At 39.3% G+C, this 14,946-nt stretch overlaps 1 protein-coding gene across 6 annotated transcripts in view; it reads right to left on the bottom strand.

Moving 5' to 3' along the window:
* Positions 1 to 14,946, bottom strand: part of WDR7 (WD repeat domain 7) — a 374,489-nt gene that overhangs the window by 73,743 nt on the left and 285,800 nt on the right. For all 6 annotated transcript variants that reach the window (XM_060310354.1, XM_060310358.1, XM_060310355.1 and 3 more), the window contains one exon: positions 266 to 365. In XM_060310354.1, the coding sequence (XP_060166337.1) occupies positions 266 to 365 (100 nt within the window). The remainder of the gene's footprint in view (positions 1 to 265; positions 366 to 14,946) is intronic.

Below are 14,946 nucleotides of genomic sequence, written 5' to 3'. Positions count from 1 at the left end.
AGATTTATTGCAAAGTGGTTTGTGAGTAGTGCGTACCACCTTACTCAAGGCTCTATTACGAACCCATCTGTGGCAACTCTTCATTCCCAGTGAATAAAGACAGTAGGGGTCTATATTCTCTGAGTCCTTCATTAAACTATTGATCCCTTTAGCATTATCCATAATGTTCCAGCAGCTCAGCACGTCAACTGGTGAAGTGCTGGTCTCTCACTCCTTTCAATAACTTGCGCACTTTATGGAGAGGAAGTCATAATGGTTTATTTACCTGACACTTTCCAGTCCGGATGTCGTACAGGGCCACTGAACCATGGCGAGCTCCAACTGCTATTCTGTGATTCCGCTCATAATAGCTGACCATGTAGAACCTGGATTGAACATTTGAACAACAAAAAAACAGAAAAAACAGGTGAGATGACCTGCACATCAAAGTGGATAGCAACACACTTCAAAGATTAAAGCCAGCTCTGATATATATTTTTAAATAACTATACGTATATCTGTAATTAATATATTGAGATTTTTCAAAAATGTTTCATTGTAATAATTCTTAAAATCAACTGAAAGAAAAATGATGCAGAATACCGCTTAGACCTGTTAATGATTATTTTCAATAGAAAACAACTTCTTAACTACAAACACCATTGAATTTTGAGACAAGAGATAAGGGTCACATACAAAAAAGATGAAACACGAAAACTCAGTTTTGCTACAGTGACTATTCTGCAAATATTTCTATTTGAACAGAAATAGAAAAGATGAAAAGTCTTATATATTCAATCTAATTATGCTCTCAGGGTTTATTACAGTATTAAGGAATGCAAAATACTTTCCAGCAGGACAGTCATAAAAAAGCTGCATAAATATGAAGCTTAAACGTTCATATCAATAATTTAGAATGAAATTAGAAAGTTATCCACCACGAAGTTATCTGGCAAATTCTCTAGAATTTCCACATTTATCAGTTTATCTAAATGATAACTGTGACTATTGGTAGTAAAAATAAGCATATTTGGTGATTTGGCATTGCATGAAAATAGGATTTAGGGAGGAGGCCTTGAAAGTCGTAAAAGGTTGATTTATTTTTATTTGTTTACTTTTCTAGATTAATTTTCATGATGATCAAGTATTCGAATTCCTGATCTATGCTTTGTTATGATTTAATGGCCATACGGCTAGAGCCTGGGAAGGTAAGAATAAAAATTATTAGAAGTGTAAATAAGGTATGATTTTATGTCCCCGAAGAGTTTTGAATATGCCTTCCCATTATCTAGTCCTATTGTCTCAGTGAGCATTACCCAGATAAATAAGGGGCCTACCCTCAATATTTCTGAGGATATTACATCAATTCTACTACACATTCCTTGCCATTTTTCTCTTTGATTCCCTGCTGCTAATCTAAATTTTCTGCTATTATTTTTTTAAAAGACAGGATGGGGAGGCAAAACAAATGACAGAAAAGAAATATCATTTCTCTAATGCTTTCTTGAGATTGATATAGAGTAAAAAAAACTAGTAGGGCATAGGACTCCATTTCTGAAATTCTGGTAAGAGAGGCAGAGAGAGAGAGGGAGAGAGGGAGAGAAGATACTTGTGAGCATTTTGAAACCAGGGACAGTCTGACAAACCCATTTTGGCATTAACAGACATTATGACATTCATACATATTTTATAAATCTGGAAAACAAGCTATTAAGTGTTTAAACTTTTTGTTTGATACTTATTACCAAGGAATGGATTCAATAATACTTCTGTCCTATCCCTAAGCCTCATTCAATGAGGCAACTTTTTTCCTCTTCAGTGGAAGATGAATGCTTCATTTCTAGTTACATGAAAGATACTACTTTAGGATGTCCTGCTGGTTTTTGCTGTGCTCAGGTACGGGATGTTCTCTTTGCATACAGGTTTAAGGGAAGGAAGGGGAGTGGAGGCTCCTGACACACATGAAGCTTCCCCACTATTAAGTGGTTAGTAAAAAGTTTCTTAAAAGCTTTTCTTGTCTAAAGCATCCTATTACTGCCCTCGGTAGAAAAGGCAGGAATCAGCAATCAGCATTCAAAATGTAATGTTTCCATAGTCAAAAATAAGAGGTTTAGAAGAATTTAAAAATGTTTACTATTACGTTATTCAATAATGACAGTGGTCTAAGTATTGGGCATCAGTATATATCTATATGTATGCCTATGTCTACATCTACATCTAAACACACATAAGCCCACACAAGTTAAATCCTATTAGAGTAACATGGAATATAATAGCTAACAAATGTTTTAACAAATATCTATTCTGTGCAGGTAAATAGCCACAGGAAAATAACATTTCCAGAGGTATTTTGTTGTCCACTATTAAACTCTGCACAGACATAACAGTTGTATTGCCCAAATCCTACTGCGAAACATGAATATAATTACCCCTCAAAATAATCCTCTTCAAACCAAACCGTTGGTAAAATACATTTATGTTGACCAAAATTTTACTTAGTTAAACTCAAATCTAAAAGTTTTGTTACACTGACCATTTTCTATGCTCTGGATATCAACCTTCTATATCATCCTTCTATATTATCTACAGACACCATTATTTATGGGAGAAAAAAAAGATCAAATCTATTCTTGGTATCAAATCTTTAGTCTGCCTGAAAGGACCATATATTACAGGTCTGCATTTTTCATTCTTTCCAATTTACTACTAGGCTAATACTCCTAAAATATCTTAAAGAATTCTGGACAGTGAAGGTCTCATGGCATGTTTTTAATCTTTGGATTTCTTGTGAAACTTTTTACTTCTTTAACAGTCTCTCCTTTGACAGAGGAAATCCAACGTATGTATGCAGTCACTTCCCAAGTATCCACTCTGGGGACTGGCTGCAGTGAGCCTAACTCTTCTGAGGGTTTCTAGAGCCCACCATGCACCCAGACTACTCTTCTCCTGAAAGCAGTTCTCCACTGGGGGGCTGTCAAGATTTAAGGATGGTGCGATACACGTTACTTGACCCTGCCCCAAAAAGGATCAATGGACTGCACAGCAGGATCCATCCTAGTTCTTAAGACTATTCTAGTCTTGACCTGACCCCACATGGGAGTCTTGAATTCCTCCAAAATTTGGGGGGAGGGCTCTCAGAGTAAGGGTTCACCTGTGCTGAGCCTTCTGGAAATGGTATCTCAATCTCTAGTTCACTGCATTGATAACATGCACTTGGGCAGTATTTCTTGGGCAACAACCTGCCATGAATCTTTCTGTTATACTCAAGTTACAACAATGGTTTTCCTCTATTCGGCCCACAACAAGGAAACTGTTAAGTCAGAGGAAACATTACTACTCAAGTATATGAAAGACGAATAAAGTGGAATTGAATAACGTTGCAAAATGTATTTCTTGCTGGGGCTGCGGTGGTCATCATCCAAAAATTTTGAAGTCACTGATCTCCTTGCTTTCATTACTGTCCACGTGCAGCCAGAGCGATCCTTTTCAGCCATAAATCAGATCACCTCTCCTGTGTGTTCACAACCGTCCTTCAAGATCTGGCCCTACGTGATCTGGCCCTAACACCTCTCGGACTTCCTATTCCCTTTGCTTGCTCTGCTCTGGTCATACTGATCTCCTTATGCTTTCGTGAATATTCCGAGAGTGTACCCACTTTGGAGTTTAACGTTTGCTATTCCCTCTGCTTGAAAATCTCATCTGCCCGGTATCTCCAGGGCTTGTGCCCTTGCTTCATTTAGGTCTCTGTCCCAAGGTTATCTCGATAAGGAAGGCCTTTATGGGCCATCCTATTTAATACAGCAGCCTTTCCTCCACTACTCTTGAGTCCAATATCCTATTTTTTCTTTATTGTATTTATCATCTTTTTGATATTAAACAATAATTTTTTGTTTATTGCTTGTTTCCCTCCATCAGAGACTTTTTTGTGTATGAATACATAAACAGGGTCCAATCAAGCAGCATACAGCAGTACGAAGTTTAATGCTGTAGGAAGTCCAAATCACTATGCTTCTCCTTCAGTGACTGCTTTATAAACTAGGCTAAACATATCAAGTTTTAAGACCACTGAATATTTCATAGGGTCTAAAATAATAATTGGTATAAACAACAAAGGAAATCAAAACTGTCTATAAAAGTTAGGCAGAAATCAAGAAACAGAAAGCAGCCGCATGACCCTTCTAAAAAATGTATTTTCAATTGAGACAAACAATTGCAGATTTACAAAAAGATATCTGTAAAGGCCCTTGAAGTCTGAGTACATTGCATGAGACTGACGGTTGCATAATGGAAATTATTTAATTGTGTCTTGGGGAACTAGAAAAGATTATTTGGTCTGAAACTCAAGAAGGCAAATATAGTCTAAATAATGATACATACAATAAAGTAGGTATTTCTGGTACAAATGTTCTGGGAATAAAATTATTCTAAGAATTTGCCAGGTATTTATATAGGCACACATAAATTTCACTGAACATGGTATCACACAAAACATAATTAAAAGAAATAATCAACTATCGATCATTACTAAATAATAGAATAGGTTATTATATTTCTCCAAAGCATATTTGTGACATCAACTCCTCAGAAGTAACACACAACAGGGTGCCACCCACCCATAACTGGGCGGTTTATGATGTGAAACACAAATGTGTATTGGGTCCACTCCAGGGTGGGATCCTGGAGCAAATCATGTTGCTTAAGAGTTTGCCAAGCACCCAACACCTAAATCTAAACAACTTTGGTATTCTCTACTTATAGTCTCCCTTGAATTAATGACCTTTTTTATTTTTATTAAAAATGGCCCTCAAATAAGAGAAATTTGTGTGAAACTTAAATGTCAATTTGGAAAAATATAGGAAGAGGAAACATGCAACTCTCAACAGAGATATGATTTAGGAGAAAGACAGAAACCTGTAAAATCACTTTCTCAACTATGACTTTGATAATCTGCAATGATTTCAGGATGTTAATACTGTATATAGTGTCCTTGAGCATTAAAATACAACAAGGAACACTCTTCAACTAATCCAAAATTCATCTCCAGCTAAAATGAGCCCATCTAAAATCTAAGGATGTAAGGAATAGAATGTATGAGCTATAAGTACGATTTATAACTAGTTACAAGTCACTACTACTGAGGACAAACTGTGTAACAGGCACTGTCCTGAGAACTGGTATATGTATTTCCAGGAGTAGCTGAGGTATTAGGAGCAATTCTTATCTAGTTGCTTTTACAAATTCTTGATGTTGATTTAAAATGGTTCAAAAACTTTGGACTCTTTGTTTAAAAGGTATTAAGGCAATATGCACTTGTAAAAAACCACCACTAATATGTATTAGTGTATACGTATATGTACCTATTAGTGTATATGTAGTATATATGTATACATATAATGTATGCATATATGTATGCATACAAGTGCATTTTACAATATACACTTGTAAAAAACCACCACTAATATGTATTAGTGTATATGTATATATTAGTGTATATGTATACGTATACATATATGTATACGTATACATATATGTATATGTATAGTAAAAAGTAAGTCTCTCCTCTCATACCCCCTCCTTCACCAAGGGTTAATTACTGTTAACAATTTGGTGGATCTTCCCAGCTTTTTCTAATGTTTATTACAAAAATAGTATCATATTACATCTATTATTCTACAACTTCCTTTTCTTCCCTCAATAGTTCATGGAACATCCTCCCACATCAGTATAAATGAATCCACGTCATCCTTTCTCACACCTGCATTGTACCCCTGTGCATTCATACTCCATTATTTAACTCTTCCCTTTCTGACATTTAAGTTATATTAAACATAGATTCTTGTATACGTAGGTGAGTATTTCTGTAGGATAGATTCCCCAAAGCAACATTCTGAATTAAAGCATACACACATTTTATTTTATTTTATTATTTTAAAATTTTTATTTATTTATTGGCTGTGGTGGGTTTTCGTTGCTGGGTGTGGGCTTTCTCTAGTTGCGGCAAACAGGGGCTACTCTTCGTTGTGGTGTGTAGGCTTCTTACTACGGGAGCTAGTCTTGTTGTGGAACACAGGCTCTAGGCGCAGGGGCTTCAGTAGTTGTGGCACACGGGCTCAGTAGTTGTGGCTCGCGGGCTCTAGAGCTCAGCCTCAGTAGTTGTAGCGCATGGGCTTAGTTGCTCCGTGGCATGTGGGATCTTCCCGGGCCAGGGCTCGAATCCGTGTCCCCTGCATTGGCAGGCGGATTCTTAACCACTGCGCCACCAGGGAAATCCAAGCATACACACATTTAAAATTTTGATTACCTTCAATTCCCCGTAAAAGAGTGACCCCACTTGATATTATCAAATTTTCTACTTTTTTGGCCAATACAAGGAAAAATTGCTATCACATTTTTGTTTTAATTTGCATGAAATAACTTTTTAGATTGGTTCATTTGATTGCACTCTGCAGGATATGCATGCAGATTTTTTATATTAATGAAAACAAAATTTATTGAAACTCTAATCAACACACTGCCTCCCTTTATTCATCGTGCCTACTCGATGAGGAGAGAGACTCCTCAGTACCCATGATGTGCTCCCAATAACCCCTGGACAAGATCTGAGCCCTCAACACAGGCAAAGCTGTTCTGCAGGGAAGAACGGCAGGCCTTCTGTGGTGGAGCAACATACAGTTTGACAACGAGAAGGTACCAATGACAACACCCTTGTCCCCTTTTTGGCCAGGATGGGATGGGAAAGAGCTCTTCTGAGGGCGCCCACGTGAGAAGCCACGGCCTAAAAGATTCAGGAGTCGGTTCTCAGAGCACTGCTCAACAGCCCTCAGGGATGTCAGAGCTGCAACCAAGGAGGGCGCTTTGTAGAGGAGGAAACATCTTGCAGACATGTTTGTACACCTCCCCCGACAGAACTCCGGTCTCCACGCTGCTAAGATGTTTGAACGCTTCAGAGACACGAAAGCGGCTTTGGTGAAGGCATCAGCTCAAGGGGACCTGTGTTAGTTTTGGGGGGTGTGAGCAGTGGAGGGTGGGGGAATGTTTTCTAGAAGTGCTTCATTCCAGTGACGGGCACTAGTTCAAAAGACAAAATGTAAAGAGACCTCATTCTGGGATGGTGATGGACATGGGCAAATTCCACTTAAGAGTCACAACTTCCCACTCAGCATCTTGCACATTGTAAAATCATCGATAGGTGTTCATCGCCTGAACACCACCACTAAGTATTTAATTGGTGAACTACTTTCCTTCTGAAAAAACTTGCTATAGGCATGCTGTAGCTGGGGTGTTAGAAGGAGAACTGGAAGCAGAGTTTCTGCAAGGAAAAATACCACGCCTGTTAAGCGCGTATTGTATGATGGCTGAGAGACACGTCTCTTATCACCTGACTCTTCCACCTACTAATTGTGTGACCTTGAGCAAATTAGGTAACTTACCTATGCCTCGGCTTCCTCATCCATAAAATGGGAACAATAATAGCACCTGATATAATTGTCATGAGGACTAAATGAGTTAATACATGTAAAGTTCTTAGAACCATTCCTGGCACATAATAAGTACTTACTATAGTAAGTACACACTTTAGTAGCTGTAATAATTATCATCATCATCACCATTTGCATCTCTGAATATACACCACAGAAAGGATATAAAAGGTGTATTGCTTTACTGTTTTTCTAGCGCAAGTAAGTGCTAATAACATGCTAATAAATAAGGGAAATGAGTTCCCCCAAATAGTTTAAACTTGCCTATTCCTTAAACACTTGTGATTTGCAGATATAACCTGATAATAACAAATTATCTCAGTTTCAGCTTAAAGTTGCTAATACAAATGATATAGACTTTGGTTTGCAACTCTTCTCTATCATTTCCAACAGTGTGAAAATTTAATATTCTTTCTGTTATACAGTGAAATGGAATACTTCCAGAAGCTTTAGAGATTTGTTTTTTCATCAAGAACTTTAATATTGAAAGACAGTCGTCTGTTGGGGAGTTTTTAGGACTAGGCATATGGACTAAAATGGTTTTAGAAGGATTTCTACTCATATGAGTGTAGGAGTAACATCTATGTTTATTATAAAAGGCATCCTATAAAATAGGAACTAATTTAAGAATTTTACTGGAAGTTAGGATAGACGCTGTTTTACATCCCATTATTGTTATCATCATCCAAGATAAGCACAAACCAAAGATTTGGAGGAGGTTTTTTAAAAAAATGAGCTCATGCACTGTTCTAAGTAGACAGTATTCATTTTCTTACTGGATTTTAAGTGCCCATTTAGAATGAACAGAGCTGATTCAGCTTTTCACTTGAAAAGCAGAATCAATCAGTCTGTCTACATAATAACAAAGTTTAAGAAAAGGTAAACTATGTCTGAAAATACAGACTTTTAACTCTTTGTCTGGATTTTTTTCCCTCATTCAGTTCAAAACTTTAAATACTTATTTTACTCTGAATTTTTTGTATCTTATCTATGTTATAGCTTTAATGTTTTCCCAATGATTTTTTTAATTTGAATTATTCTAATATAGTACATCCAATTTTAAAGGAATACACACTGTAAAAAAGAAACAGAGACTATAGAAAAATAAACAGTTAAGAAAGGAAAGTTATCCTTTACGACAAACCCCCTCCACCACCTGAGGTAACCATAAGAAACACTTTGGGGTGTGTCTTTCCAGACTTTTTCCCCACTTCATATGTATATCTGCATGTACATGCCTGAATATCAATCCTTACATACAGTTTTCTGCTTCAAAAATGATTTTATTTTACATACTTTTCTGAAACTTTGCTAGTTTCTCTTTAAATTTATCTTACACTGGCATCTTTCCACGTCAGTAGAAATGGATTGCCCTCAACCTTTTTAATGGCTGTATGGTATGCCACTGTGCCAGTATCTTTCAATGGAAGAACTGTTGGTAAGCAATAATTACATCTAGAGGATGCTGGTGAATAAAAGTGTTTTAACATAGGGCTTCCCTGGTGGCACAGTGGTTGGGAGTCCGCCTGCCGATGCAGAGGACACGGGTTCGTGCCCCGGTCTGGGAAGATCCCACATGCCGCGGAGCGGCTCGGCCCGCGAGCCATGGCCGCTGAGCCTGCGTGTCTGGAGCCTGTGCTCCGCAACGGGAGGGGCCACAGCAGAGAGAGGCCCGCGTACCGCAAAAAAAAAAAAAAAGTGTTTTAATATAAAGTACGTTTTCTATGAAAATCATATTAAAAGGCCAATTGAGAGATAATCAGTTAAATCCAGGAAAACCATAAAAAATACTTTAAATTTCAATGTCTATACTACAAAGACTTAGGTGATTTATCCATTTACAGTAAATTAGAGAAATTTACATCCTGAGTTCTTTAAAGTTAGTTTCCTCCTTACTCCTACTCCTGTCTTTTTAATACCTACTAAGAAGTCCAAGTAGCTAAGACATCAAATATATTGCTCGGGTCTATGATTGAGAATTTCTTCATTCTTAGCAGTGAAATATGCAATGGAAAAGAATACACACTATAATTTTTGCAGTGATCATTGATTCATTGGTCAGAGATGTATAATCGCATTTACTATGGTATTTCATTCAGTGACAGCCAATTTTGCATATGGAAATGGCTTAGGGTTTGCAGTCAGAGGATTTCTCTGGCTGATAAACAATCACTCATCTTTTTTTATTTTTCTCTTTTTCTTTTTTAGCATTTTTAACACATTTTTATTGGAGTAGAGTTGATTTACAATGTTGTGTTAGTTTCTGCTGTACGGCAAAATGAATCAGTTACACATATACATATATCCCCTCTTTTTTAGATTATCTTCCCATATGGGTCATTACAGCTAAAACATCACCAGTCCTCCTTTTAACTACTGTGCACACCTGCCAGGTCCCCCGCTTTGTGTCCCTCCCATCACAGCACCTGGGAATCTTCTCTGTGTCCTGGATACCCTTCTATCATAGTGTTGCGACATTTCTCTGATTTTCTGCTCTGTCTCTGCCAAGCCAACTTCAAGGCCTTTGAGGGCGGGCAGAGACCCTGACTGACCGGATGGAGCTGAACGGCCCACACTGGCCCAACCTAGCACAGTGCACAGAGGTAGAAATAAGTTTGTCCTTATTCAAGTAATAGAAAAATGACTGATGTGCCCTGAGCATAGTGAACTGAGATTGGGACTTGAAGAATGCCTGACACATTTAATAGGATATCATCTGTAACGTAAGCCCAATGATACACAGTTTTGCTGCCAGGTGTCATGTATCACGGTACTGTGGGTAACACCAAACATCTAGGATTCTTTAAGGAGGCCCCCTTCTGGGGCCAGCAGCATTGCCATTTGAGGAGAGCCAGGAATCCCCAGAAAAGTGAAGAGTCCTTTAAAGTAAGTAGAATAAGTTTCAGGATTTGTACTGAGCCTCAAAAAAACTAATCCCAGATCTTCCTGTCTACCCTACCTTCTCCCCAAGTACTGGATCCTAGGAAAGGTTATGACTTCGGGATACAGAGCATGCAGAAAACAGAAGAGTTTTCAGAAAGAAGAAGTAAGTTTCATATTTCAGTGCAACCAAAGGTTCCACTGAATCAGAGGTTCTCCACCAAGTGTGGTCTGCGGATGCCTTGGGGGCCTTATGCTCCTATTGGGAAGTGTGTGAGATCAAAACTATTTTTGTAAAACTCCTGAGATGTCATATGGTCTTTTCATTGTGTTGAACTGGCATTGATGGTATACAGTGATGGGTAAAACTGCTGGTACTTCAGTCTGAATCAAGGCAGTGGCACCAAACTGTACTAGGCATCATTATACACTTCACTGCCATGCACTGGTAGTAAATAAAACAACCAAGAGTTTCCACTTAATATCCTTGATGAAGCAGTAAAAATTATTAATCTTATTTAAATTTTGACCCTTGAGTACATGTTGTTTTATTATTCACTGTGACAGAATGGGAAGTATACATAAAGCACTTCTAATGTCAAAGGAAATAGGATTGGTGTCTCAGGGGAAAACGCTTGGAAGACTGAGGTGCAAGCTTAACTAGCTGTTTCTTCACTTTCACTGAAAGTATAACCAACAGAGAAACTATGATTATTTGGACTCGGGTATTTGGCAGACATTTTCTTGAAAATGAACTGCTTTGTTCCCATCCAGGAAAGCAACTGACAGAATTTGTTGCCAATGATAAAATTCAAGCTTTCAAGTAGAAATTTTGGAAAATAGAATCTGGCTTCCCAATACTCACTGACTTTTTTTTTTATGAGATCAGCAGCGATATTAGCAAATAAGAGGTTCTGATATTGTGGATTGCAACGTGACAGTATATGGAGAATTTACATATAATTCAAACCAAGATTTTCCAAAGACAAGTGCATAATGTTATAAAATCATGCATGGGTGAAAGACACACTCACAAAACCACTCAAAGATCCACCCAACGGATGGAACGTAACAGTATGAAAAGTTCATTAAAATTACAAATTCCACATTGCAGCTAACCTTTAAAAAACGATTACATGTTGAGTTTTGGTGAACTACCAAAGAAGATGCACAATTATTTTAAAAGGCTATTGAAATATGACTCCCTTTTTCAACTATATATCTATGCAAGGCCAGATTTTCACCATAAACTTCAACTAAAACAACATATGGCAACAGATTAAAGACATGTGCAGATATAAAAATCCATCTGTCTTCTATTAAGCCAGACATTAAAGAAATCTGCAAAAATGTTAAGCAATGCTACATTTCTCAGTAGTTTTTCTGTTTTGGCAAGTAGTTATTTTTCACAAAAATAAGTTTTTATATCAACACGAATTGAGTTTTTTATTATTAAATAAGTCAATAAATATTATTTTAAAAATCTCAGTTTTAATTTCTAATATATTAAAAATTTATAGATACAACTTTTATAAACAAAAATTCTTCACAGTCTTCAATTTTTAAGGGGTTCTGAGACCAAAAGTTTGAGAACCACTACACTCAAGTTTGAAAAGCATTTGGCAATCAAAAAGTTGTTTGGAGGATTTGAGAAGATGGTGGAAGAGTAAGACGCGGAGATCATCTTCCTCCCCACAAATACATCAGAAATACATCTACACGTGGAACAACTCCTACAGAACACCTACTGAACGCTGGCAGAAGACCTCAGACCTCCCAAAAGTCAAGAAACTCCCCACATACCTGGGTAGGGCAAAAGAAAAAGAAAAAACAGAGACAAAAGAATAGGGACGGGACCTGCACCAGTGGGAGGGAGCCGTGAAGGAGGAAAGGTTTCCACACACTAGGAAGCCCCTTCGCTGGCGGAGACTGCAGGTGGCGGAGAGGGAAAGCTTTGGATCCGCGGAGGAGGGCGCAGCAACAGGGGTGCAGAGGGCAAAGCGGACAGATTCCCGCACAGAGGATCGGTGCCGACCAGCACTCACCAGCCTGAGAGACTTGTTTGCTCACCCGCCAGGGCGGCTGGGGTTGGGAGCTGAGGCTCGGGCTTCGGTCAGAGCGCAGGGAGAGGACTGGGGTTGGTGGCGTGAACAAAGCCTGTAGGGAGTTAGTGCACCACGGCTAGCCGGGAGGGAGTCTGGGAAAACGTCTAGAGCTGCCGAAGAGGCAAGAGACCATTGTTTCAGGGTGTGTGAGGAGAGGGGATTCAGAGCACCGCCTAAACAAGCTCCAGAGACGGGGGTGAGCCACGGCTATCAGCGCGGACACCAGAGACGGGCATGGGACGCTAAGGCTGCTGCTGCTGCCACCAAGAAGCCTGTGTGCGAGCACAGGTCACTCTGCACACCTCCCTTCCGGGGAGCCTGTGCTGCACGCCACTGTCAGGGTCCCGGGATCCAGGGACAACTTCCCCGGGAGAATGCACGGCGTGCCTCAGGCTGGTGCAACGTCACGCTGGCCTCTGCTGCCGCAGGCTCGTCCCGCACTACGTCCTCCTCCCTCCCCCCGGCCTGAGTGAGCCAGAGCCCCCGAATCAGCGGCTTCTTTAACCCCGTCCTGTCTGAGCGAAGAACAGACGCCCTTGGGCGACCTACACGCAGAGGCGGGTCCAAATCCAAAGCTGAACCCCGGGAACTGTGCGAACACAGAAGAGAGAGGGAAATCTCTCCCAGCAGGCTCAGGAGCAGCAGATTAAATCTCCACAATCAACTTGATGTACCCTACATCTGCAGAATACCTGAATAGACAATGAATCATTCCAAATTGAGGAGGTGGACTTTGGGAGCAAGATATATTATTTTTTCCCCTTTTCCTCTTTTTCCGTGTGGATGAAAGGTTCTTGGTGCTCCAGCCAGGCGTCAGGGCTGTGCCTCTGAGGTGGGACAGCCAACTTCAGGACACTGGTCCACAAGAGACCTCCCAGCTCCACGTAATATCAAATGGTGAAAATCTCCCAGAGATCTCCATCTCAACACCAACACCCAGCTTCACTCAATGACCAGCAAGCTACAGTGCTGGACACCCTATGCCAGACAACTAGCAAGACAGGAACACAGCCCCATCCATTAGCAGAGAGGCTGGTAAAATCATAATAAGGCCACAGACACCCCAAAACACACCACCAGATGTGGACCTGCCCACCAGAAAGACAAGATCCAGCCACATCAACCGGAACACAGGAACTAGTACCCTCCACCAGGAAGCCTACACAAGTCACTGAACCAACCTTAGCCACTGGGAACAGACACCAAAAACAACGGGAACTACGAACTTGCAGCCTGTGAAAAGGAGACTCCAACCACAGTAAGTTAAGCAAAATGAGAAGACAGAAAAACACACAGCAGATGAAGGAGCAAGATAAAAACCCACCAGACCTAACAAATGAAGAGAATATAGGCAGTCTACCTGAAAAAGGATTCAGAATAATGATAGTAAAGATGATCCAAAATCTTGGAAATAGAATAGAGAAAATGCAAGGAACGTTTAACAAGGACCTAGAAGAACTAAAGAGGAAACAAGCAATGATGAACAACACAATAAATGAAATTGAAAATACTCTACAAGGGATAAATAGCAGAATAACTGAGGCAGAAGAATAGATAAGTGACCTGGAAGATAAAATAGTGGAATTAACTACTGCAGAGCAGAATAAAGAAAAAAGAATGAAAAGAACTGAGGACAGTCTCAGAGACCTCAGAGACAACATTAAACGCACCAATATTGGAATTATAAGGGTCCCAGAAGATGAAGAGAAAAAGAAAGGGACTGAGAAAATATTTGAAGAGATTATAGTTGAAAACTTCCCTAATATGGGAAAGGAAATAGTTAATCAAGTCCAGGAAGCACAGGGAGTCCCATACAGGGTAAATCCAAGGAGAAACACGCCAAGACACATATTAATCAAACTATCAAAAATTAAATACAAAGAAAACACATTAAAAGCAGCAAGAGAAAAACAACAAATAACACACAAGGGAATCCCCATTAGGCTAACAGCTGATTTTTCAGCAGAAACGCTGCAAGCCAGAAGGGAGTGGCAGGACATATTTAAAGTGATGAAGGAGAAAAACCTACAACCAAGATTACTCTACCCAGCAAGGATCTCATTCAGATTTGATGGAGAAATTAAAACCTTTACAGACAAGCAAAAGCTGAGAGAGTTCAGCACCACCAAACCAGCTTTACAACAAATGCTAAAGGAACTTCTGCAGGCAAGAAACACAAGAGAAGGAAAAGACCTACAATAATAAACCCAAAACAATTAAGAAAATGGGAATACGAACATACATATCGATAACTACCTTAAATGTAAATGGATTAAATGCGCCCACCAAAAGACACAGACCGGCTGAATGGATACAAAAACAAGACCCATATATATGCTGTCTACAAGAGACCCACTTCAGACCTAGGGACACATACAGACTGAAAGTGAGGGGATGGAAAAATATATTCCATGCAAATGGAAATCAAAAGAAAGCTGGAGTAGCAATTCTAATATCAGACAAAATAGACTTTAAAATAAAGACTATTACAAGAGACAAAGAAG

The sequence above is a fragment of the Globicephala melas genome, chromosome 13 (assembly GCF_963455315.2).
Source record: "Globicephala melas chromosome 13, mGloMel1.2, whole genome shotgun sequence".
Classification (NCBI taxonomy): Eukaryota; Metazoa; Chordata; class Mammalia; order Artiodactyla; family Delphinidae; genus Globicephala; species Globicephala melas.
Note: the sequence above shows the minus strand (reverse complement) of the source record. Positions and strands in the feature narration are given on the sequence as shown.